Source organism: Malurus melanocephalus, unplaced genomic scaffold (assembly GCF_030028575.1).
Source record: "Malurus melanocephalus ecotype Western Australia unplaced genomic scaffold, MMel_1.1 scaffold_184, whole genome shotgun sequence".
Classification (NCBI taxonomy): Eukaryota; Metazoa; Chordata; class Aves; order Passeriformes; family Maluridae; genus Malurus; species Malurus melanocephalus.
In genome coordinates this window covers 1086769-1113623 of record NW_026623416.1, presented here as the reverse complement: position 1 = coordinate 1113623, position 26855 = coordinate 1086769, and the positions used below count along the sequence as shown (strand labels likewise).

The following is a 26855-nucleotide window of genomic DNA, read 5'->3' as shown; positions in this document are numbered from 1 at the left end:
TCCCCTTTGGGGGACTTGGTGAGAAGGCTTTTRGAAATCCCACAGACTGTATTAACTAGATCCTCATTGCTTACTGATCCTTTTAAAGGCTTTAAAAGCTTTTCCCTGCTGTGATTAGCAAAGCCAAAGTTTGCAGTACATTTTAAAAATGTGTGTGATGAGGCAAGTACCAGGTGATTACTGTGTATGGCATGTAATCCTAAAAACACTGTTTACATGTCTGGGTCACTAAGCTATGTTAATTACTTCTAATAAAGGGCTTTATATTTTAACTAAGGCTTTACCACCTGGACTAATTAATTTTTCAAGGTACGTAATGATAACTGTGTGATAAATACATAGTTTATGGAYAGTAGAGGTTTATTATTATTTGAAGACAATTATAAATATGTTATGAAAATGTGATAAACACTTGAAATATATATGAACTACTTCAGTATCCAAAATAATGCGAACATAAACAGAACCAGTTAACTAAACATATGAATTAATTATTTTCCAGTATCTTTAATTTTAAGTGCAYTGTGATCTACCCAATATGTATGGGTGATTATTTGTCTTAGGTCAAATTTCTTTTATCCAAGATATTAGGAAGCTACCACTCTAAAGGTAGTTTGATAGGTAAGCTTAGAATTTATTTTCTTTAAGAACATCTTTTTTCTTAGTAAATAAAGGAATCCCTCTTTATTTTTGTTTACTTTACATCTATCTAGTTTGTTTCCAGAGTCTACGATTGACAAGTCATGATCATTTGAAGGTTTTATTAAAGTTTATACCTTAAAAACAATCACAGTTTGGAATTTTAAACCTTCTAAAAGTAGAGACTGACGAATACTGTAAACATAGCCCATACTGACAATGTAAATAAAACTCCTACTGCACTAATGCTATTTGTACTCAGCTGCAGATATTTAAGKTGAATGTAAAAAGTCCTTTGTGTTSTGCAGAAGACAATGGTGYAGCACACCAGATTTCTCCTTCAGCTCCTGAGCCTGACTGATCATGGGAGAACAGCAGCGTTGCTTTCTCCAGACGGCTCAGTTCCTTGGGTTTCCCAGTCACTGGGGCTGGCTCCACGCCAGGCACTGCCCAAGCACCAGCACAGACTGGGACTGAAGAGCAGCTCTGTGGAGAAGGACCTGGGATCCAGCTGRACATCAARCTGTCCATGAGCCAGCCCTGCCCCTGCGGCTGAAAAGGCCAATGGAATTTTGCAGGGTATTAGGRCATCAAGGAAGGTGATCCTGCCGGTGTGCTCAGCCCTAGTGGGGTTCCAGTTCTGGGGTCTACTTCTGGGGTCCTCAGTAYAAGAGAGACATGAAGGTCCTGAAAGGGCTCCACTGGAAGGCAACAAGGATGATTACGGGACTGAAGCATCTCTCTTACCAGGAAATGCTGATGGGTCTGTTCAGTCTTGAGAAGAGAGAGCTGAAAGGAGACCTCATCAGTGTCCATAAGCCTAAAGGGAAGGTGTAAAGAGAGGAGCCAGGCTCTTCTGGGTGTTGCTAAACAATAGGGTAAGAGGCAATGGGCAGAAACTGATGCAAAGTAAGTTCCACCTGAATATAAGGAATAATTTCGTTTCTATGCAAGTTGACCACGCACTGGAACAGACTGTGGAGTTCCCCTCACCGGAGGTATTCAAGAACTGTCTGGRTGCRATTCTGTGYCATGTGCTGCTCTAGGSTGACCCTGCTCTAGSGAGGGTGGAACAGGTGACCCTCTGCGGTCCCTTCCAACCTGCCCCGTTCTGTCACGCWGTGAGTCACGGCGCCCAGCCCTCCTGCGAGCCCCGGCCGCGCCCCGCTCCCGGCCGGCACCGGCACCCGCACCGCCGGCGCCCCGCSGTTTCGGGAAAGCTCCCGCCGTTCCCGGCCGGGGCGGTCCCGCCACTCCCGGCCGGCCGGAAGCTCCCGCCTCCCGGGCGAAGGCCGTGGGGCCGCCGCAGGTGAGGTCGCTGGGGCGCTGCAGGTGTCGGGCGGCTCCTCCCGGGCCGGTGGGCGCTCTCCGCCCGGCTCGTCCTTCTCCGGCGCCGAGCGCCCTCGGGACCCCGCGGCAGTTCCGTCCCGTCGGGTGAGCCGAGCGGGGCCGGGCCGAGTGCCGGCCATGTCGCGGAGCTCGCAGGGCGGGCGGCCCGGCAGGTCCCCGCTGCCCCGCGGAACCAGCCCCGGCTCCACCGCCGCCCCGCTGCCGCCGCCRCCSCTGCCCCTGCAGCCTCCCTTCGGCCCCGGCGGGGCCAGCCCCGGCCCCAGCGGCCCGGCAGAGCTCAAGCCGGTTCGGCGGTTCATTCCGGACTCGTGGAAGAACTTCTTCAAAGGGAGACGCCACCCCGGCTCCAGTTGGGACAGCACGGCCTCCGACATCAGGTACATCTCGGACGGGGTCGAGTGCTCGCCGCCTCCGTCTCCCGCCCCGCTGCCGCCGGGGACCAAGGCGGTGCCCGGCTCCTACACGGACCCCTTCGGGGGGTCGGGAGGGAGCTACAACTCTCGCAAGGAGGCCGAGGCCATGCTGCCCTCCGGAGACCCCTTGGGCTCGCTGGAGCGCCGCGCCGGCACCGGGCAGACGTACAGCGAGCGGGTGGAGGAGTACCACCAGCGGTACGCCTACATGAAGTCCTGGGCAGGGCTGCTCAGGATCCTCGGCGTGGCCGAGCTGCTGCTGGGCGCCGCCGTCTTCGCCTGTGTCACCGCCTACGTGCACAAGGACAACGAGTGGTACAACATGTTCGGGTACTCGCAGCCCTACGGATACGGGGCGGGCAGCGCCTACGGGGGATACTCCTACAGCGGCCCCAAAACTCCTTTCATCCTGGTGGTGGCGGGAATGGCGTGGATCGTCACCATAGTGCTGCTCGTGCTTGGCATGTCCATGTACTACCGGACTATCCTCCTCGATTCCAACTGGTGGCCTCTGACYGAGTTTGGGATCAATGTGGCCTTGTTCTTCCTGTACATGTCGGCTGCCATCGTGTACGTCAATGATACCAACCGAGGTGGGCTCTGCTATTACCAGCTGTTTAAGACGCCGATCAACGCGGCTTTTTGCCGTGTGGAGGGAGGTCAGACTGCAGCAATCATCTTCTTGTTTGTYACGGTGATCATGTATCTAATCAGTGCGGTGGTTTGTCTAAAGTTATGGAGGCACGAAGGGGCCAGGAGGCACAGGGAATTAATGGAACAGGAGGTAAGTCATTAGGTATCACTTTCTGTTCACCGGGTGCCACATGGTGGGGAGCACTTGTAAGATCTTACCGTGGTGTAGATGGAGTTCAATCAAGTGTCGTCTCGCAGCAGGTCCATCGTCTTGAGGCTGAATTTTAACCATTCGTACAGTATTAGAAATCACCAAATTAAAGGCGYTTTTAAGATAGCCAATCCAAAGTCTTGGACACTTTTTTTTTGTTTATAATTCACCTTGAGTAAGGACCTGGCACTGTTCTCTTTGTAATACTGGTCTCTCTTCCTGAGTCAGCTGATCAACTACTTCCTAGTGTGTGTTTTCCAAACAAAGGAAGAAACGAACAATGTTCATCTGTTCAGCAGGGTTAGGTGGCTTAAAGCCACCTAGCATTTATTTGAAAATTCTGCTTTCAGCACATCAAGTGCTAGTGTGAATAACGCTAAGAATGTAAAATACTTATTTTCACTTTGCCAGCAAAACTCCAAGCAACTTCTTCATCCCTTTTCAGCTTTCCTTACAATAGTTATCACTAAATAATAGTAATAACTGCATTGGCTAGGTTTTGGTGTCTCAAATTTCAGTCAGCCTCATCTCTTTCATGTCAAATATTTTGTCCGATTGCTGGCCTTGCCCATTCTAGGAGCATTCAATATTTGTATGGTTAATGATAAACTGTAACTGTAGAGATTTAACATTTACCTAGAGAGTCCAAAGTAAAACTTCTTTCATTTGAAAATATCACCRAAAAAAGGTTTAAAAATGAGTAAGACTTAATATAGCATGAAAATTTATGCGTGTGAAACACRCATTAGCCTAACTTAAGGAGAGGTCAGCGTTTAAATTAGTTTAAAAGGAGAAAGAGAGTTTAAAGTTTCATATCCTCTGCTCTATGATTGTGGTCTGATTTTGTAGCATTTTCATTTAAGATTGGTTTCCAATCCACCGTCTTGGATAAAACTGACACTTTCCTTTTGAAAAGTACATTATAATTTTCTTCAGTAAAAGTTTTTAAACCAGCTGCTCTTACATCCTGCAAGAATGAGGTGATTGCCACAAGGTATTCATTCTTCCCTGCTGGTATCCGAGTTCTTTTAGTCCAGTTACTAAACATTTCTAAAGGGAATATTTTAATACTAGAGGTTAGRCTCTGGAGAGTGCTGTGCAAAATAGCTGCAGGTTGAGCTACTGGTTAGTGCACTGCTGTGTGTTTAGGYAATTAATTAGGCTGCCGAGTGTTAGTGAGTTAACCTGGGCTGGAATGTGAAATAATAGAGGAGCTTGGGAAGTTGATGGAGTATTTCCTGCAAGCTGTTTCTTACAGCTGTGCTCTGGAAGTCCTGTTGTTCTGGGGTCTGGGTGGTTGGAAAACCACTGTTCTTAAGCACCCCTTAAATCAGTGGATCTGAAAATATTCGTTATGCTAAATTTCTTCATACCTAAATATAAATGTAATTTTCTGTACAGTATGATTTCAAAATGTTTAAATTTAAGAGTCTGTGCTTTTGCATTTTATTTGTGCTGAAAATAAAACATATTTCTTCCCCTTTTTTTTTGACAGATGAAAACACAGTCGTCTTTTCCAGAAAAGAAGGTAGGAAATAGGAATTTCTATTTCTGTTTACTGGTAATCCCAAATGGTTATTCTTTTCTTTGTGACTACTTTAACTGATTTATTTATTTACTTATTTGACTTGGAAGAGATCTGGTTTAGTTTTTTAAGTTAGTTCAGATAGTGTTTTTCTGCCTAGAAGATTCAAAAGCTGCTTGTAAAGAAGTTAGTCCTAGTTAGGCTAGGTTATAAAATTGTAAAATAGCATATGTGATGGCCACCTCTCTATGTGCTCTTGCCCTTTCTTAGGAGGTGACACATTCTGTAGCATTTACCACAGAGTTTGGCAGACATGACTAAAAGAGCAGGCTGGCTGATGCATGATGGTTTTTAGACTCTTTCCTCCTGGCTGTGTGATTAATTTGCAGGAGAGCCAGCAGAATCACGGTGTAGATGCTGTGTGAGTTGAGCTTCTTCCTCACTCTCTGAGACTGCTCTAAAGACCCTCTTTCCAGTTTTAAAGCATCAGGAGTGTTAGTGTTTCAGCCACACAAAGTGTCATTGCATGCACTGCTAGGATTCTGTGTCCCACAGAAATTATGGTTTATTAATTTCAGTCTTAAATGTCTCCTGTTGTCACTGTGAATTTCCTACCACTGTTTTCTCTGTTGATTCAGTACTGCATGAGGATCCTTTTAATTGTGTTCCAACAAGATTGCACATGTTCTTATTTCTGGATCAAGGGATGAATTATRTGATAGTAAACAAGGACAAAAGAGAACTCCAGAGAATGGAATGATTCCAGTTTCATTCACAGATTAAATTAATCATGACAGAAGCTTCCTTACRCTATTTTTTTAAGACATGCAAACAATTTTTTTCAAACTTCAAGAAGTATTTATCAGTGGAAAAATACTATGAGAAAAATTAATGTAACTCATTACCAATTTTCCAACTGCAGTAAGAGTTGTAAGAAGTATCTGTGATTTGCTTCTACTGCTGTTCGATACGTGTATCTCTGTCTTCAAGCAAGTTGCGTATTCTGTGGTTTATGTAAAACTGACTTCTTAAAAAACAAATTATTTTTCTTTTATAACAGTATGAAAATGATGACAGACAAAGAGAAGAAGTCAGTTACAGACAACTCAAGTCACTGGAAAGAAAACCAGAGCTACTTAATGGTCATATACCTGCAGGCCACATTCCTAAACCTATCGTGATGCCAGACTACTTAGCGTAAGTGGCTTAACTTTGATGAGCCAGCTTAGTGGAGGATACTTGAATAATATTCTTCACTCTGCATTTCTCCTGTATACACTTCCCTCCCATGCATGTGCTCTGAACTCATAATTGTGTGTTAATGTTAAAAGAGTAGAGGATGGGGCTGGTTTCAGTGGCGTAAGACCTGTAACTATAAATAAGGAGTCTTGATTAAGAAACAAACCCACACAAACCTCAACTATTAAAGCAGAATGTCATAATCTGCCAAAGGAACAGAAGTCCACCAGACAGATAKTAGAGGAAAAAAAGAAAATAAATAGGAAAATTGCTTTTTTTAGGCCTTGAAATCTGAATACTCTTATACCTTCTAAGTGTTAAATCTGTAACATGCTACCTTTYAAAGGGTAGACCTTTCTAAGTATGGTATCATAAATTTATTTTCATATTATTTGCTGTAGGGCACAAATAGAAACAAGAGAGGTTTCACATGACTATTAGGAAAATATTTTTCTCTGTGAGGGTTTGTATAGGTTTCCCAGAGCGACTGAGACTCTGTGCTTGRAGATACCAAAAGCTGCCTGGACATAGTTGTGGTCTAAGTATTTCTGATGGTGGAGGAAGTCAGATCATATAACCTCCAGATGTCTCTTACAACCCCAACTATATTGTAATTATTCTGTGATTTTAATGCTTTACAGATGGGCAAACTTCAGCAGGTTATGAGATTAGCAGAAAATACAGAAATACACTGTCAAGCTAAAAATTCTAAATGTTTGTTAGTAAGTCCTGTCTCTAAAACGACTTCATAATTTATTTTTTTCAGGAAATACCCTGTAATTCAAACAAATGAAATGAGAGACCGGTACAAAGCGGTATTCAATGACCAGTTTGCTGAGTATAAAGAACTGTCTGCGGAAGTTCATGCTGTATTAAARAAGTTTAATGAGCTGGATGCATTGCTGAAACAGCTTCCACACCATCCTGAAAGCATATATGTAAGTACCTGTGGAATGGGCTCATGGAAAACAGTGGTTTTAGGTGCTATTAGGCAGTTGTCTTCAGCTGTGGCACAGTGTCTTCTATTGCTGGCAGTGGCTTGGTGGGAGAGGAAGTTTCCCTATGGATGTTACATCTTTTCTGGTCGTTAATTAAGGATACCAAAGTGCAGTTAAGTCATATACATGTTTTTYAGTGTTTCCTTGTTTCTTGTTTCATAATAGTAGCTTTTAAGTTTTAGTGAGTCACAGTTGATGTATTTTCACTATTCCTCAAATACAAAATTTACAGCTGAAACGTTACAAACACAAGATATTGATCAAATGAGAATTCTGATGAGTATTTAGTACAATTTACATAAAGATATGGAGCACACTCAAAGTTTTAAAATCTGTGTTTTTTCATTAGGAACAGGAAAGGATATCMAAAGTTCTTCAAGAATACAAGAAGAAGAAAAACGTAAGTGTTTTTAGATTTACATTGCTATTTAATGATTAACAAAGAGAATGTAAATAGCCAATACCTCTGACACTTCAGTATCTCAGGGTATCTGTAGCTGCTACAGTGCTTTGTGTATCTTGCCTTCAAAAACTTTGGCAAAGKTAGGACACAACCCATACACTCATGCCAACAACCAGTTTTGAGAATAATGATTCCAAGTAGCCAGAATRTGAGAAAAAAACCCAAACCACAAGCCAGCAGCAGTTAAGGATTTTTGGAGAATGTGCCTCATCTCTTAGCCTTCTGCACTCAGAAGACTGATTTAGTCATATTCACTGACTGACACAGCCAACAGATAAAACCAGGAAACATAGTTGAAAAGAACTTGAAAAGAAGTTCCCTATTTTTTGAGGCATRGAATTTTTACTCTCTAAAAGTAATTGTCAGTATAATCCAAGGAGTTTCTCTTTGTAATTTTTACATGCAAGGAGRAAATGTGTATCTGTGTTCCATTAAAAATTTCATGCATTACAAATACCCCTTTTCTTTGTGGAATTCAGAGTTTGTGTCTATGTTAGTTAAACTTCATTGCTTTTTTGGGRGTATTTATTACCCATACTGCATATATCTGTATAAAATGTACATTATGTAAGAGGCTGTCATTTTTGTTTACAGATTTCTGTTTGAAAACAGCTCTGTTTACTGAATAACTACAGCATATAAAAGCAGAATATCTTCTGGCCTTTCATGAAGGAAGGGGAAATAGCAAATAAGAAAGGGCCAGGGGAAAAAGAGTGTGATTTTTGAGAATATTTATACACCATCCTTTTAGTCAAGAACATAATTGATAATAGATTATTCTTGTAAGAGTCTGAAAGCCTAAATATATTAATGTAAAGTTTTTTGTATTTTTGGCAGGATCCTGCATTTCTGGAGAAAAAGGAGCGTTGTGAATATCTGAAGAATAAGCTTTCTCACATAAAACAACGAATTCAGGACTATGATAAAGTTATGAATTGGAATGTAGAAACTTAGCTATGCCTTCACCTTGTGGATGCTATGTTCTATTTTTTAAATCGATGTGCATATTTTAACCTATTTATTTACTCATTGAACAGTACACTTTTGGGGATTACTTAATCGCTGTCATATATTTAGATGATGTACATTACTGATAGGTTTTGTATGTAGAACCAATTGTAATTGAAGTTATAAGTTAGGAAACCTCTTCTCACATTCTGCTTTCATTAGTGTGAATCCGTAGCCTCTTAATATGAATACTTCAGTTGAAAATACTTCATTTGCAAACTTGCAAAGCCTGCCAGAGAAATCAGTTTCTAAATACCTTGTGGAAAGTTTGCGCAGAAATGCTGTTAACAATTTTGGATTTTATTTGTATGTGACATCTTGGTGATACCACAAAGAGCTGAGCTGTTCTTTATGTCTGGGGTTTGATGAACTGCCTAATTGTATTGAGTAATTTGGGCAATTCAGAAGCTAGTTTAATAAGAATTTTTGTATTCTATTTCCAAATGCTGTATGTTATGCCAGAAATTATTTTGAATTTTGCCCAACAAGAGATTAAAAATAGCTTCTTATTTAAGCATCTGGGGGAGGGGGACTTGGATTTGCTTTTTTTATTGCCCTCTTCAGACATGATGCAACAAATCTATATTTGGTCTTAAAGGAATAGAGGTACAGGATGAGATATRTTAATGTTCTATTAGTGTTGCTATAGGTTGCTGCGCTCTGCTCACTTTCCTGGGTCTTGCTGTTAGGAGTACATGTGTTTAAGGGCAAAACACTTCACTCTTCATCAGCAAATAACAGGACTAAAATTTTTGTCTAGGCAACTGCTGTTTGTGAACTTGGCATTCAGCGAGTAAGGACAGCAAAATGAATTCTTATTCAAAGTATAAATTGTTAGTATCTTCTATAAGGCCAGGTAAAATGTTCTTTAAAACCTTTCCAGAGCATATTTGCATAAATTCAATATATATTTTTATATTTTCTTGGGGATATTATCCTGGGGATAGGTTTGTATATGCAAGTATTTTCATAAGCCAGTAAATTTTCTCTTTGTATCCTTTTTCTTATCTTTAGTAATTATTTTTACTTACTGAAATTTTTAGAAGCATTGACAGTTTCTTTGTACAGTTTTCTACGATTGCAATTTATCTGTTCTGAAATGTTTTTTAATATTAAAAAGCCCCACCAGTGTAGCCATGTTACTTTATTGCTTATAAAGACATTTTGTTAGAAAAAGGTGCTCTGATTATGGTTATTGCAGATTTTTGTTGGTGATTTGTTTTTTCTTTGAATGAAAGTTTTTGACTTCTGCCTTAATTAAAAGGAGCAATATCAGAAAGGCCATTTCCAGTTTAGAATGGTTATGGTACTACTACCTCTGCTCTTCACTAGTGGAAACATATTAACATACCTCACTCAGCCCTTCTGGTTTTTCAGCCCTTATAATTCACACTGCAGCCCTGATGGCCACACACCCACTTTCATATTTATAAAATTGACATTCCAATTTTATCAGCCACTTAATTCTGAGAGCTTTAGTGGATGAAGTAAATAGCTCAAGATGCCATGGGAACACTGAGAGAATTTTAAAACTTGGCACCTCTTCAYTTCAAAGCCTTCAATCTTGTCTGCCTGGAAGGTGCCTCTATATTTTCATAATTCTGAAAACAGATGACAAGCCAGTACCATACCTTGGTCTCATTTCAGTGCCTCTCTCTTTCATTCTGGTTTGTATTAATTTTAAATGGGAAGCCTCTCTTCCTTATAAAGAACATGGGCCAATTTTTTGTACTTCTTGTGCTGAATACTTGTTAAATTGTTATTTGTAAGACAAGTATTTGTCCAAATCTCCACAATCTGAATAAACAATCTCTCACTGTACACCTAAGTTTCTCATTTTTTTCTCGGGGCGAGTTCCAGGCATTRCATCAGTAACAGAAGAAGATTAAATGCCAGTTTGAGGATCAGCTGCTGTTCATAAAGTGCTAACAATAAACTGACCGATGGTTTTTTTGGAAGATTCACAGTCTGCACCCTTAATAGGTCTTCTTTCTGCAGGACAGCAAGACCCAGTTCCAGGCTCATTTTGACAGTGGTCTGAGTTTCAGTCTTTGAGATACCACCTCCTGGTCCTTGTGACAGCGTCTGCATAGCCTGTGGAGAACCATCATGCTTCTCCTTTCCTGCAAAGTTTCCAACAAATGGTTGGGAAAAGAGACTGCCATACCTGTGGAATARGGAAATTAGGTGGAAACATCCATATGTGGATTCTCTTATGTTTCCCTGCAAGATGCCATGGGAGTGGCCAAGTAGATTTTCCAAATGTTRGGAAGAGAGGCTGAGAGAGAAGTATTCCCTTCTGCCCACCTTTTGAGTTCCAAACAGGGTTAGTGTAGAGCACGACAGAAGTTACCATCCCAAGGTATGCAGGCCATGCTAAGGCTGCAGCAATGTTTTGCAAACATTGCAGTAAATCACTTGCTCAGAATGGCTAAAACACTTCTGGTGTATTCAGTCTCTCTGCTGATTTTGTTCTAACCTACAAAAGGAGACCCCTACAAAAGGGTCTCATCARCAATGGGGTAGACATGCTGAAGAAAAATGACTAGTCTGAGTTGAACATTTTAATCTCTCAGAGAAATTAATGAAATTAGAATTAATGGCTGGGAGCTRAGGCAAGTTGGAGCAAGACACAAGTTAAGAGGAAAGTGAGGGAGAATCCCTCAATTTGAGTTACCGTCAGAACTACCAAGGAAAGTCRTCTCTTGATACCCTTAAAGAATACAAGGTATGCTCCAGACAAAACAGAATTTTTTAGATTATTATCACCCTAGTCTGTTTGTGCAGTCCCTCTAGGCTCAGCTCTGTAAATGCACACTTTTTCATGTACGTGTAAACAATCTGCTATGTGGTYTTACTCGTGTGACTGGGTTTTTGCAGAAGTTAGTTAAGTATGTATGAATCACCAAGGAATACTGCCCTGCATCTGTGAGCATTATTTTAGCTACAGCCTGTCCTCAAACACCRTATATAACAAGAAGTTTTATCCTTCAGTCTTCCTTTTTGAAAATGCTTGCCTGGCCCCACAGATCTACAAAGCAAGATACTGAAGATCCTTAATATTTCTATGAATGCAGTAGTTTCTAAACTGGACTTTTGTTTCTTCTTGTCTTTGTAAGCATTTGGCTATCCTCGATAAAAACAACTGTGGTAAGATTGGCATACCTCTTACTAAACTGTACATCTTTTCAGGTCAGATAAAGCGGTGCCTAACRAACATACCCAAAAGTTTGTCTCACACAATAATCTGATTACTTTCATGACAGAAATTGACTACAAATACCCATGGCAATGAAAAGCTTGATTATTTTGAAATTGTAAAAGAAGGTATCCAGAATGTAATTTATTAATTTCAAAATTGTGATGGGATTTCAAATACTTGTACGATCAAGTTTTACAAAATTATTGTATGTCCCGGGTTTCAGTCCAGCACTGGGAAAGTCTGGCCTTGACAATAAAAAATACTTYTGTTTTGAAAGAAGTCTCATTTCTCCCTTATTTTATTAAAACTGTTAACTTGCAGTCGTTTTTCATTTCAGTGTTTTATAGATTGGATGTTTTCTGTCTAAAGAAAAGATGGCATATGTTCTAATGGGAGTCAAACTAAAATTATTTCACAACTATTTCTGTTCCAAGAAACAAATCCTGACTTTTCAATGAATTTCTCTTTTCCTATCTTCATATTGCTTTCCTTCAAAAAAAAAAAAAAAATTTTCCTAGCTATGCTTTAACTGAAAGCTAATTAATTTCCTCCCTCTACAYTACTCCTGATAAACGCAGCAAAAGCTAAGGGTACAGAATTGTTTAGTTTTTCCCYATTCCTGTTTCAAGAATTGTCACTACTGTTTACATTTGTCTTCCTCATTAATTGTCGCACTTGGATGCAGAGCGAGACTCCTTAGAAACGGATACTCAGGAACTTTCCTGTAATTCAAGACGTGAAGCCCAGTCTTGGCACAATTCCGCTGTATCCAGTGAAGTCTTAATTGCTCTGGAGAGCAATCAGCARTTAGCTCAGCTAGCTCTGAGCTAATCCTTACTGCGGTGTTTATGGATGGAAACTGTCGGTGATGAGACGGATGCTCAGAATTATTTTAGGTAGACACAAAAAGTAATTACGTCGTATGAAAATACCCGAAACTTCCCGGTTTTGCTCCCGGGGTGATAGATAACATTAAGCCTTCATTAACCAGCCTAAGAGCATAATCATGTGTTAAAATCCAGTGCTTTATTCCAGGCTCCTGCGTTGTTTTATTAATTACTGAAATTGCTACAGCTAATTGCAGAAGTGTCCCCTAGACCCGGGCAGTGCCCGACGACACGAGCGAGGGGCACCTGCCAGCGATGCCACGGCAGCCTCCACTCCCGCCCGACTCCGTGACGCCTTTCCCCGGCGCTCCCATCCTCTCCATGACCGTGCTTGGAATATTTTGGCGCTGTGGCGGAAAGCAAACGGAACGGTCCCGGAACGGTCTCTCGGCGGCGCGGGCGGCGGCCGGGCGGGTTTGGCGGCGCACCGAGGCGGAAGAGGGCGGGTCGGCGGCRCGGCAGGGCCTGGGGGCGGGTGCGGGCCGCGGCTCCTCTCAGTGTTTTCGGGTCCCCTCAGAGACCCTGGGCTGCCCTTAGCCCTTCTCGTGTCCCCTCGGCGCTCTCCGTGTCCTCTCTGCCCCCCTCGGCTGCCCTCAGGCACTTCAGCTCCCCTCGGCTGCCCTCAGGCACTTCAGCTCCCCTCGGCTGCCCTCAGGCACTTCAGCTCTACTCAGCGCCCTTCAGACCGCCTCACCCCCACTCACACCCCCTCAGCGCCCCTCGGCCCCCCTCAGACTCTCTTTCACTTCTGTCTTCTTCCCCCAAGCCCGCTCATCACCCCTAAACCCTCTGATCTCCCCTGAGCTCCCCTCATCTTCCCTCAGCCCCCCGCATCTCCTCTGGTCTCCCCTGAGCCCCCCACCCCTCACAGCCCTCTCAGCGCCCCGCCAGCCGCACTGAGACCCCGCGGACATGGATGACGAGCCCGAGAGGACCAAGCGCTGGGAAGGAGGCTACGAAAGGACATGGTGTGTTCTTCCCCGTTCACCTTTCTCTCGGGCGAAAGAGGAGGGAAAACCTCCACTCTGCCCGCTGTAACAGCCTTTTTTTGCGTAGGGAAATTCTTAAGGAAGAYGAATCCGGCTCTTTGAAAGCGACCATCGAGGACATTCTCTTCAAGGCGAAGAGGAAAAGGTACTTGGTGTGGCCACAAGCCTGCTRACAGCGCTGATTTTGTCACTTTTAACGGGTTGATCATCCTGAAACTGGGTCATCTGGGATAAGTTAAGCATAAGGCATGCCTGCAGGATGTTTTGTGTCCTTGTTCTTCAGAGGTACTGTGTATGCCAGAAGAAAATGATGAAAAATTAATTCTTAYCTTTAGTCTAAACACTGGGCTAGGTATCCTATGCATATGCAAGCTACAGGTCTTGATCTGATGAAACAGTGCAGAGCATTGCCATTACAATCTGCACAGCTTGCAGCAATCTTTTGTAATATACAAACCAGAGAACCACAGGATAGTTTGGGTTGGAAGGGACCTTAAAAATCATCTCACTCCAACACCMTGAGCATGGACACCTTCCACTAGACCAGGCTGGTCAGAGCCCAATCCAGCTTGGCATTGGACACTCCCAGGGATGGGGCATCCACAGCTTCCCTGGGCAATCTGTTCCAGTGCCCCACCACCCTCATGGTAAAAACATGTTTGTATCTAATCTGTAACAACCAGGTTTTTTTTGTTAAAAACATTGCCCCTTGTCCTGTCGCAACAGAAGCTTTTGGTATCATGACATCAGATTTCTGTTTGAAATTKGAGAAAAATTGCTTGAAAAAAGCCCTCAGTTTTGCTGTATTTCAAGTCATGTTAAAACTTRGTTTGTCACATTTGGATAAAATTTTAAAGCTTCATTAAACCTGGTAGTAGGAAATAGTTCTTACTTGTTTTCTGAGAGGTGTGAAATCTGTGACTGCGTTGTGAGGTTTTGCAGTGTAAGTGTCCACAGTTTATTACTGCTGCATATTTGCCAGAAGTCTATTATTGRGTAGTTTCAGACTTTTGTTTTAGGAGCCATTCACTCATTTGAATTTGACCTAAATCCTTCTGGTTTTTGTTAGACTCTATGARCACCATGGACAAGTTCGGCTTGGAATGGTATGTTATTGTCTTAACCCKCTTCTGTCCTTAGTCCTAAACTACTTAGCTAGAAGTGATATTCCTCATCTGAAATACACTTCTGTTGACCTGACGTACTTGAGAACAAACCTTGTGGTTTCTAGTATTTTTATCTTTTTTTTGAACATTCTTTGTCCATTGGCAGTGTGGATGTGAAGCATGGCTATTCAGGGTTGGAAGTTTGACACGCAGGGCGTTTTTGGTAACAGCAGTCAGATCACATGCACTGATAATGTCAATTTTTCTTCATGTGAAAAATGGGCATAATGAAATGAGTTGTAAATAACCACATTGCTGTGTGCAGCACTGAGCTCTTGAGATGAAGACATGATGGTTCAAACTATGCATGTTTTGTAGCTTGTCATGAGAGGAAAAGAACAGTATGCATTTTTCAAGAGAGGGGCTTTTTTTCATTTTAAGAGAGAAGTGGGAAAATGTATTACTTTTTCTGTTGATGTTAATTGCATCACTCAATATACTGAATTTTCCATGTTAGGGGGAAGAAGTAGTGGCTTTTTAAAGAAAATGGAATAATGAATTCATTTCAATATGTATTATGTGTGTGATTTTCACATGTGGAAATGCAGATGCGTCACCTTTATGTGGTTATTGATGGATCAAGAACCATGGAGGACCAAGACTTAAAACCRAACAGACTCACTTGCACTCTAAAGGTATTCCTGCACTTTTTCCTACTAAACCAGTTGCATTTTGCATTTGAAAGAGTTGCAGTCTCCTGTGTGTGCATAACCTTGTCTCTTATCCCTACCTTTTACTCCTTGCTTCTGTTCCTAGGCTGTCACTTTCCTGTTTTTGATTAGTAAAATCTGTGTTGTATTATTTTGCCTTGACATGTATTTCTGTCAGTAAAAACACCTGTAAGGAGATACTATGGGAAGGCATATTTAGAAACTGTGTGGAAATTAAGTGTTGCCCATAATAAGGGGATGATGTGCTTTCATTACAYATCTAGAATCGATTTATATTTTTTTTCCTTACTGTTGGGGTTTTTTGTGAATTCATATTTGAAAGTGTACTAGATGGGAGTTAAACTGGATTGCTGTTGCATTTTGTGGAGGACTTGAACTGCTTACATCTTGTTCTAGATGGTTCTCTTAATACTAAAGCATGAAATTCCGTATTTTGATGGTTTTGTGCAAATTAATGCTTTTTGGTGTATTGTAAACCTCCATGTAAACCAGCAGGAATCTAGAACTTGAACACAAGAAGTGAATAAAGTAAGGGGGGAATAGTTTCTGAAGTCTACATTGCATTGGTTACATGGGATGAAGAAGGAGAAACAGGGTGAAAGAAGAATGGAAAAGAAAGGCTCATTCCCCCTTTTTGTTTTCCCCAACGTTTTTATTTTGGTTTTTTAGTGATACTAGATGTTTTGCAAGTATCACCTATATAATGCATGTGGAATAAAACTGTAATTAGTATTTAACTGTCTTAACTTTTCTATATAGTTACTGGAGTATTTTGTGGAAGAGTATTTTGACCAGAATCCTATTAGTCAGGTATGTACAAACATGGAAGAAACAAGTAACAGAGAAYTATTTTGAAAGGTAGTTTTGGTTATAACACTACCTAGTAAACGTTTTTCAATTCATGTCTACCATCCCATCCCTTATTCATCAGTCTAGTGAACTTCTTGTTTCTGCCAGACATTTAAAAAATTAGAAGATTTCTTTTTGTATCTTTTGGCAACGGTAATGGAAATACAGGAATATTTGTTAACTGATGTGGTGTTGTTACATTAAAATAAAACTGTATAGATTTGCATGGTTAAATAATACTGGTCCATAAAGAAGTAAAAAAAAAGTATAGTACAATTCTAAATAAACTAATTTTAAAACTTTCTAAGAAAAGTTTCATCTTTTTTCCCCCTTTTTCAGATTGGCTTAATTGTAACCAAGAGTAAAAGAGCTGAAAAAATGACAGAACTCTCAGGTAGGGAGGTAGTAATTTTTTCTTAAATTGGAGATGTTTTTATTGTTTTCATTGATGTTATAACTTTGACCTTRTACACTGCTGAAAATAAAGCTATATTATGATTATGTTTAATTTAAAAGATAAATTATTGCAAGTTATCTGAAATCATAGTCTTTRCTTTGGTCTGTTTTGATCCAGAATTGTCATTGTGTGCTTGTTTGTGATCAAGTCTTGACAAGAATGMAGCTCAAATATGTTGTTTCCCTTGCAGTTAATTTTCTACCCTGTKTGTTAATTTTGCATGTTACAACATYRGTCAGKTTTGTGAGATCTGAYCAGGTCTTAAGAAGTCAAGGTTTGTTTGGTTCCTGCCTCGTGTTACACCGTATCTGTGGCTTCAGCAGGCTTCATTGAGGAAAYTGAGGATCATTCAATCTTTGAACTGTACTTTGAGGGTAACAGGGGAAACTGAACTTTTCTTCTGTTTGTGAGACACGTTTCACTCTTGTTGAGCTCTTAATGATACCCAACAGTGATTTTTTTTTTTTTGGCTTTTCAAAGTTTCTAACAACTGAGTGCCTATGGAGTAAATGTCCATCTTTCTGTTTTTAGTATCTTGATCAAGACATCAATTTCTAAGGCAAAATACAGACCAGTCTCAGTTTGAAAGCTGTTGTTGTACAAGTACATGTCATYAAGTATGCAGTTTAAATATTTCAGTTCCTTAACTTGTTGTGTCAATTAAATTTGATTTTTTTTTTCACTTACAGGAAACTCAAAAAAGCATGTGACTGCTTTGAAGAAAGCAGTGGATATGACCTGCAGTGGAGAGCCTTCTCTATATAATTCCCTGAATTTGGCCATGCAGACTTTAAAGTTAGTATATACAKGGAAGGTGTTTGTTTTCTTTGTGCCTATGAATTTTTTGAGAGGCAGGGACAGAATTTTTTAAGTAGCATTTTGCATCATGCTGACTTGAGTCTTTAAAAGGCAATTTTATGTCCCTTTACAGTACAAACTGTTGAGTTAAATATGTTAGTAGTACAGAAGTGTATTTTCTAGCACACTTGCATTTAGAGATATGCTTCTTATAAAATATTAATAGCATTTTAAAACCAAGTTGATGATGGTATGTAGATATTGTGGTGAAAGACACTGCAGTTCTATTTTACTGGAGGGCTAAGGTACGAGAGAGGACAGATTTAGGGGTTAGTAATGGTGAAAGAACAGGAAAAGAAACAGCATTGTGTCACAATAATCATGTGAGAGTTTGGGTATACTTCAGAAACATTCATTTTCAGGTAGGATAGATTCAAAACAATTGTCTGCTGTGTGAGGTATTGAGATGTATCCCAGTTTGTGGAAGACGAATGAAGAATTASAGCTAAAAACACTGACAACACAAAGCTAATAATCAATTTTGTGAAAAACAGTTCTAATTACTAGCTGGAAGAAGGTTTTCAACTGAGAACTAAAAGTAGTTAAAAGTAATGGATTTACACTCTAGAAACTGATTAGAGATTTTTATTTTAGGAAGTCAGGAAGACTTACTACAGTGTTACTAGTTTGAAGGTGAATTTTACCTATGAATGTAGGTAAGGTACAAAGGAATAAAGGTAACAAACAGGTAACAATTAAATAATTAAATACTGTATTTTAGATAGGGGAAAGATTTGAATTTCAGAAGGTGAAAATCTGGTGCTCAGACAAGGATCTTAAAAACAATTTGTAGAGGACTTCGTATCATGTCATCTTCTGACTTCAATGTGTTAAGGTCCTTGGGGATGCTATTGTACAAACAGCTTGCTATGCAGAAGTAATTAACTATTTGCTTTCCTTAGGCACATGCCAGGACATACAAGCAGAGAGGTTTTGGTAGTCCTCAGCAGTCTGACGACATGTGATCCAGCCAACATCTATGATCTAATTAAGGTACAGAATTGAAGTTTGATTACTGCATTGAATGTCCAAGCTACTGGAGGAAAAAGAGGAAGTTGCAGTGTCATTGCCAATTAATTTTAACTTAAAAATTTAAACCTTTTTACTGTATCTTGTTCTGTACATTAATTTGAGTATGCTTTTTTTTTCTGTTTGAAGTGTTTAAAAGCAGTGAAGATCAGGGTATCTGTCATTGGCTTAAGTGCTGAAGTTCGMGTTTGTACAGTACTTGCCCGAGAAACTGGTGGTATGTATCTGAAATTCAGTGTTATATTACTAACACAGGTTTAAAATCAAAATTCAGTAAGTAATTTGCTATATTCATTACTGCATTTTGATATTTAAGGATGAATATTTTCTATTGTGCTGGTAGAAGATAAAAGGGTTTTCCAAATCTACAAAATACACAGCAGTAAGTGAAATTATTATCAGCTGGTAGCTTCAGCTCTAGAGAAAAGAAATATATATCTTTTCAAACCTTTTGTTCCACGTATAAAGCTATGTGAGGTGGAACTTAATCAGTRTAACATGTTAATATCAATTGTTGCAGTGGTAAGTCTTACAGTRTCATTASTACTGTGTAATGTTGGAGAAAAAGCTCTGTGCCTTCATATCTAATTTAGCATTCTTTTATTACTAATTTTAAAACTTGTCATTTTCAGTAGCATTAACAGGATTGCTCTTTAGGAACAGGTTTGGATAAATTGTTTTTTCTCCCTAAGTTGTTTTCTGTCATTTGGAGTACACATTTGTATTCTTTTTGCTCAKAACCTCATAGTAAGGCATTTCTTTSTTTGTGACAGGAACATACCACGTTATTTTAGATGAAACWCATTATAAGGAGCTGCTGATGCACCATGTTAGTCCTCCACCTGCCAGTTCGAGTTCTGAGTGCTCCCTTATTCGAATGGGTAAGATATGGTTTTGTCAAACTCCTAGCATGAGATTTGCTGTGTCTTTTTCTTTCTTTGCATCTTCTGTGTTAAAACGATACAAATAGSAAGAAGCATCATAAAGACATTGTCCAATTTTTTTTTTAATTTTAACTTTCATTTTGCTAAATAAGTGTCAGTTTTCTTGATGTTGTTCCTGAAAGTAGTCAGATTTTAAATAAAACTAAYTAAGACAAATTGCTGAACAAAAATTGGAAACAATGAAGTGGATCTATATTGATTGTACAGTAATCATTATAAATGTAATGCTTAGAAATGAAGGATGAAAACTATTTTGTTTTTCCTTCTGCTTTTTTTCCCTGCAGAAGGCAACTGTTCTAACTACTAAATTATTTTAAGAGCCATATGTAGTGCACATTCATTAGGAGCACTACTGCAGTGTTCTTTCAACAAGTAGATGAGGTACCTTTTCTTTTCCTGATGTGTTTCTCAATAAATTTAAACTTGGAGTTAAACCGGAATAGGAACTCCAATGCCACAATGTAGAGCACTGAGTTCTCACTTTCATCCACCCTGTTCATAGAAAAGAATGTATGTATTTTTATGTCTRTCTATAGATATTGAAGAGATTTAATTGTCATAGGTAAAGCCTGAAGAGCAGTTGGCAAAACCAACTTCTTACCTGTCCTGATCTGTAAAAAATAAATAGTAGAAAGAAAGATACTAGTCTCCATAAAGTGCYGTAGTCTCCTCTGTCATATACTGCACTTGGAAGGTGAATATAGGCTTAATGGATATATATAAAAATATTTTTCCCTCAATTAGAAAACATTGTTTAAGTGAAAATTTGTGTGGTACTTATTCTGCTTTCCTACCATTGCACATAATTTTCTTTATATCTGTTCTTCAAAAATGGGGTTCCAGTGAGCTTCAGTTAACACAAAGCCTATGAAAAGAAATTTTTTTGAGTTGGAGGGAAGTAAAGTCAGGGATGTGTGAATGTGTGAATGTAGGTAGAGAACTTCGGGAAGAATTTGATATGTAGCAAGAGTGCATCAGTTCTCCTGTAATGACAAACAAATGGGAAAGAGATAGGCCTTAATGTCTTGAATAGTCTTTGAACTTCTTCACTGAAGTCAGAAACTGAAACGTTACTTGCATGTTTAAAATGGTTAATAGGGGATGCTTTTCTCTTTAGGTTTTCCTCAGCATACTATTGCTTCTCTATCTGATCAAGATGCAAAGCCCTCCTTTAGCATGGCGTAAGTAGCCTTGTTAGAATTCAATGAGCTGATAAGAATTCAATACTAATTAGTGATAATTAGAAAATCTGCTAGTGATAGTACAACAAAATAATACGAAAAAAATAGTAAGCCATGTTTTGGCACTTCCCAAAAAAAGATTTATTTTCATTTGTAGAATCAGTATGTGGTCATAGTTACTTCTGTTAAATATGTGTTTTGAAATTTGCATTAAAGTTTTTTTGAAGATAGTACATGGTACTTAGTTCTGTTATACGATGATTGCTTGGGTGCTACAAGGTATTAAAGTAATTACTGCCACTGTTACTTGCAATTCTTGATTTAAGTACTATTACAGAAGATAATTTTGAGGATAGAAGGGTATTATCTGAATAAATTACTTTTTATTTATTTCTTAATATGACTTTAAAGGGCAGTTTAAAATTGAGGCCTCATTTGATAACTGTACCAGTGCAGTTTTCAACGAAAAGAAGCAGTTTTCAGGGGTGATAGGGTAGTTTGAATTTCAAAAGGAAACAGTGTCTAACAGTGTGTGCTATTTGAAAGAGTAAGTACTGCGTACATCTTAAAGTCCRTATAGAATAGTTTTGTGTCTAAGAAGAAACAGCATTGCAGTTTTATCTTTATCTTTAAAGTTGCATAGGGTCCTTTATGTGGGAACATTTGGTCTCTCTTCTCTTCCTGTGGGAAAATGTGTTAAATGTGTTAATGGTATCTCACCATATCACTTGTTTTCTGACGCAGTTTAAACCATTGCATGTAATCTACTGAAACAATTTTAATTACTTGTTGTCAAAACAACATTATTTGTAGTTACATAGTAGCATGGTAGTATCTATTAGATACTAAATTGTTTCTTTCTGCTGCAGGCAATTGGAAAATAACAATGACCCGGGTCTCACGCTGGGGGGATATTTTTGTCCTCAATGCAGAGCCAAATACTCTGAGCTTCCTGTGGAATGCAAAATCTGTGGTAAGTAGCAAGAAAAGGTGAACGGATGAATCAGGAGTTTGTGGTAAGAGAGTTAAGACACAGAAAAATTCAGCTGTACTTAGGAATTAAAAGCCAGCTCTGCTTTAAGAGTTTTGCATTTCTGTGACTTAGGATGTCAATTTCATACAAAGGATTTTCAGGACTGTACCTGTAACAGTAAAGCTGTGTCATATTCCTTGGTATAATGTTATAAACTAAAAGCCCTAAAGTGGGCAAAGTGGGGAAGAGGGGTGATTCACATGGGAATGGTAACTTTTCAAGAATCYTTATTTAACTAGATACAGCCATGTTTCAGACTCCTCTGTGCAAGGCTRTGGAAATAGAGTGCCTTGGAGTAAGAGAATGGAAGTACAGTCTCACCTCCAGGAATATGTGGATGAAAGATTTCCAAGTTGAACCCAAGGGCAGGCTGTACAATGACACATGACAGGCTGCAAATACTGATGGACTGTGCAACCAATTATGCCTCCCCCCATTGCCCTTAGTGAGGGTGGGAGGGAGGATTAATGTGGTTTATAGTATTAATAGTGTGAGGGAGTGCTGTTCTCCTAGCTTCTACAGGCGTATGACTAAAATATGATACCTGTTACTAGGATGTGTTTATTTGATAAGAGCATGAAATAATTATAGTTTTGGGTCACTTTATCRTAGTTTAATTTCAAGTTTTTCCGACCAGCATGAGTTTCGTTCCAGCAAGGGAATAGTGTAACTGGAGAAATMCTGTGTATCAGCAGTAGATTCTCCACAGCTGCAGTGATCAGCAGAACAACAGCTTGGAAATTTACATTATGTGTGAGTGAGCAATGGAGATCTTTGTGCCAGCCAATGCCCCAGCTAACCTGTTCTCATGGTCTAACCCCAGCTGGAAACTCAGCCCCACACACCCAACCAAACATTCCCCAYTGTTGGAATGGGGGAGAGAATCATGGAAGTGAGAAAACGTAAGTGTTGTGTTAAAGGGAGTTTAATAATTGCAGCAAAAGTGATGCATGCAAGCCAAGCAAAGTCATTCATTCATTCACCACTTCCCATCAGCAGAATCTCCAGGAGGGCAGGGTTCCATCACAAGTAACAGTCACTTGAGAAAGCAAATGCCGTCACCCTGAGCAGTCTCCCCTTTTCACCTTGTCCACCCAGGTTTATAGGCTGAGCATGATGCTATATGGTGTAGGATATCCTTTTGTTCTGTTGGAGCACTGTTGACTGCAGTCCTTACTGTGTCCCTCCCYGTGCCTTGGGCACCCCGAGCCTAATCGTTGGTGGAGTGAGAAAGAGAAAGGGCCTTGATTCTGTGTAAGCACTGCTCAGCAGTAAAGAAAACATTCCTGCTCTATCAATCCTGTTTCCAGCACTGATCCAAAACACAGCCACATGCTAGTTAGTGTGACAAAAATTAACTGTTTTAAGCCCAGCAGACCTGTGTTAGCTGAAATGGGGCTATGGTGTAATATATGTAGTATAGCAGGCTGTAGCAGAACTTTGTAATGGGACATGATTTTTACTGATGGTGTGATACTGCAGAACTGTCATTGCCAAAAGGAGCTTCTTGATTTCACCACTGTGGATTGTAAATGTATTTCTTAAGACCAAGTTCAACCTTTTCAGCAGAAATTTGAGCAATTTGCTTGTTCTTTATATTTGGATTTAAAACTGGAAAAGATTACAGGTTTGGCTAATGGAACAAATAATTTTTTTTAACGCTTAGAAGCTCTCAACCACTGAGTAATTAAAAGTACTGATATTCCTTTTTACTTATTTGATACAGAAAAGCTTTTCAGTAAATCCTCCCTTGTAACAATTTTGATGTCTCTTTATTTGCAGGTCTTACATTAGTGTCTGCACCTCACTTGGCTCGGTCTTATCATCACTTGTTTCCTTTAGATGCCTTTCAGGAAGTTCCACTGGAAGAATACAAAGGGGAACGGTATGCAAATAATGTTTGTGATAATCAGTGTACTTGTGGACCTGTAACTTTTTTGTCACATAAGTAAGAATAGCTGGCAACAGCTTCTTTGCTGCTGGAGACCCTGAATGTTTGGGTGGTGTTTGGCACCTCTGGCATTAAGAAATAATTGTAGTTTCTGTGATCTGTGAGTTCAGTTGAATAGCTGAAATAATTGCCACAAACTGTTACTATGAATGAGATCTTTTTTAAACACTGATTTACTGTCTGCTTTTTTCAGTTAAAATACATAATTTTGCCTTTAGGTATTGTCAAGGCTGCCAGGGAGAAATAAAAGATCAAAATGTAAGTATGTTGAATGGCACTGTAATTTGCATTGAGGTATATGAGAAATGGAGATTTCTCATATACCTCAGAGATCCTTTAGTGTTGTTTTCTAAAAATCAGAAGAATATTAGTGGAAATTTATGTCATGGTTAACCAGAGCTCTGTGTTAAAACAGTCACAGTTTATAGACTGCAAATTCTAAAAGTGTGGGGAGGGGTTTCCTAGTGAGCTTCAAAAAAAAACCTTCCACTCTCAGCCATTTGGAAGCATCTAGAGTGACCTGAGCTCAGCCCTGGATATACTTCTGTCAGAAGCTTTAATTCAATTGAGTTTCTGTGATGCCAACAGTATAGCCTTTGCTAGTCTATAGTCTTGATGACATAACTGTTGCCCTACTGTAGTGCTATGTTGATGGTAATTTTTGCTAATTTGACTTATCTTTCTATCCTTCCCATACAGGTGTACATATGCAAAGTGTGTCAGAACACATTTTGTGTGGAATGTGATCTGTTTATYCATGACTCACTGCACTGCTGTCCTGGCTGTATTCATGAGCATCCTGCTCCTGTATCTGTATGATGTCATATATTTTTTAAAATGTATCTTTGTCATTCTTGCATGAATTTGTTTATTCAGCCATTGTCTTAACTGACACGTCTCTGAAAAAGAAGATAATTAGAGGATTGAAMAATGGAATAGGTGCAAACTTTAATGATTAATGATTTTGTTATTGTTAATATATTCTTGCATTATCTGTATCTATTTTCCTTGTTCTTGTCTAAAGAGCTATGGGTTTTTCCACCTGTTATTATAATAAGGTGTATATTTGTAAATTTGAAAGTGATAAAACTGGTTTTTATGATAATATGGTGATTTGTCTTGGTTTCGTTACTTGTTCAGAATGAAGCCCTGGAAATACAYTTTATACATCTATTGTTAGAAACTTTCGGTTTTGGTGGATGGTGAATTTCTGCAGATCAAAATACTATCTTGCACGAATTTAACGACCATGGTTTTGAGCAATAAATTGGTGGACATTTTGTATATTAATTTCAGGTATTTTAAGTATTCACCTTGGCCTTTAGTAAGGAAGTACAGCTGTTATAACTGTGCTGAAAACACATTTTAGGTTTTCATGGTGCTTTAACTCAAAGCTAATTGAGTTCTATTATTGCTGTGCCTGGAACTGTGTGGTTTAAGTTTTTTAACAATACTTTCTTGTAGGAGGGTGACGTTGCTGAAAGGCAAAACAGACTTGCAAAAGGGCGGGACCTGAGTTAATACAAACTATTGTTTCATGGACTCAGTGTTGAAGAACTGATCTTTGGTTCTGAGGCTACATTGAATTGGCAGAACTGTACATCATCTTCTCTCCTTGACTAAACCCCTAGAGCAACAGACAGTGAGGTGGGTGGAGAAGAAGTGTCTGTCCTTACCTGAACTTTGAAGAATAGAAATTGAGACAAATGAAACACCGCCATTCTGCAGTGTCTGKTCAAAGTTGTTTGGAACTTGAACCAGTGAGAATTGTCATGTCCTACCCCTCAGTAAGAGGACGTTACAGGTGCAGTGTCTGAAGCTGGAAATCACATTGGGTTTTCTAACATCACCTTCTGATGATTGTAAATACATTAGTGACTCGGTTCACTCTGTGTGTATATGACTTAATTTTTAAAATGGTGAGCCTTGTTGTCAGATTGGAAATGGCAATATATAACAACTGAATATTAAAGCAGAAACAAGCAAAAAACCCAGACCCCTCCTCTTACATGAATTCTCTTTCTCATGCTCACCACATACAAACAAAGCAGGCTACTTTTCAGTACTTAGAGGCAGTTCTCATTCAATTGTTAGTACTGTGCCTGCAGGCTGGATAGAGTGCAGTCATTCTCTAGTTTTGGCAGAAAACTATTCAGCATCTGCATCTCATTTTGTGCTGTGTCAAACAATCCCTATAAACCCTTTGTGCTGTCACATGGTTGCAGTGCCTGTTACTATGAGGCTGTCCTAAAAACTAGCAGAGAAAGGACATAGAACATTTGTTGAGGTSTAGCAGGGCATTCCAAGCCAAACTAATTCTCTGAGCATCTGGCTTTTACATTTTCTGATGCTAGTGACATCCTCTTGAAACTGTTTTCTGGTAATATTTTCATCTTTGCAATCAGTATTTTCTAATGGAGAAAAGGGTAGTTGTCAGAACACTTCAAATCCTTCTTTTGCTAGATACCAAAATAATATAGTCCTACGCAGCTTCTATTTCTGGAAGTAAAAACTTATAAATTTATTTATATATATATATATATATATATATATATATATATATATAATTTTTATATATCTGTATATGTAATTTTAATATACTCCATTATCATCTTGTGGTCACAGCAATAATTTGATTTGTACTTTCCTACCCTTCTCATTGGAAAAACAGTTCAAACTGACTCCTGAAAAAACACTACTAGGGAAATATTTCTCTGTTGTATAGACTTTCATCTGTATCCTGTGTATTTGAAGCAGCATGAAGGAAATTWCCCCCCTCATTCTCTTTGACTGGGATTCACTGGCTCTCAAGTCTCTTTTGCTTCTCTTTGCTCCAGCTTTCTTAATTATCATTTATTTCCTTATTTACTTAACTTGTCAATCATCGAGGTTATTAGGAGGGCTGTGACAAAGTCTTATCCTTCTTGAAGATGTTGCATGAAACGTTTTGGACTTAAAACATTAAAGGAAGAGACAAAATGACTAAAACATTGTCTGGTGGGGTTGAGGATGCAACTGTGGCAAGATTGAGACTAGAGAGTGTGCTGCCATGTGGAGGGGAGAGGGTTTCAGAAAGGCAAGTGTCCACCCTTCCTATTTACTTTTTTTTGCAGGAATGAAAATTGCCATCTGTAATAACACTCMCAGCTAATTTCCAGG

At 39.3% G+C, this 26855-nt stretch overlaps 2 protein-coding genes across 2 annotated transcripts; both read left to right on the top strand.

The window, feature by feature from the left end:
• The first annotated feature begins 1834 nt into the window (after window positions 1–1834).
• On the top strand, window positions 1835–11927 carry MARVELD2 (MARVEL domain containing 2). Its single transcript, XM_057373067.1, has 6 exons — window positions 1835–3186; window positions 4742–4774; window positions 5832–5968; window positions 6777–6948; window positions 7358–7408; window positions 8309–11927. Exons 1-6 carry the CDS (start codon window positions 2107–2109, stop codon window positions 8423–8425), a joined length of 1590 nt encoding a protein of 529 aa, XP_057229050.1. The 5' UTR covers window positions 1835–2106; the 3' UTR covers window positions 8426–11927.
• A 1281-nt stretch (window positions 11928–13208) lies between these two features.
• GTF2H2 (general transcription factor IIH subunit 2) lies at window positions 13209–25583 on the top strand. The gene is made up of 15 exons (XM_057373068.1): window positions 13209–13536; window positions 13625–13702; window positions 14627–14663; window positions 15272–15358; window positions 16154–16204; window positions 16583–16637; window positions 17390–17495; window positions 18461–18551; window positions 18717–18804; window positions 19361–19468; window positions 20649–20712; window positions 21582–21685; window positions 23528–23630; window positions 23915–23954; window positions 24396–25583. Exons 1-15 carry the CDS (start codon window positions 13481–13483, stop codon window positions 24513–24515), a joined length of 1188 nt encoding a protein of 395 aa, XP_057229051.1. The 5' UTR covers window positions 13209–13480; the 3' UTR covers window positions 24516–25583.
• Window positions 25584–26855: the final 1272 nt, after the last annotated feature.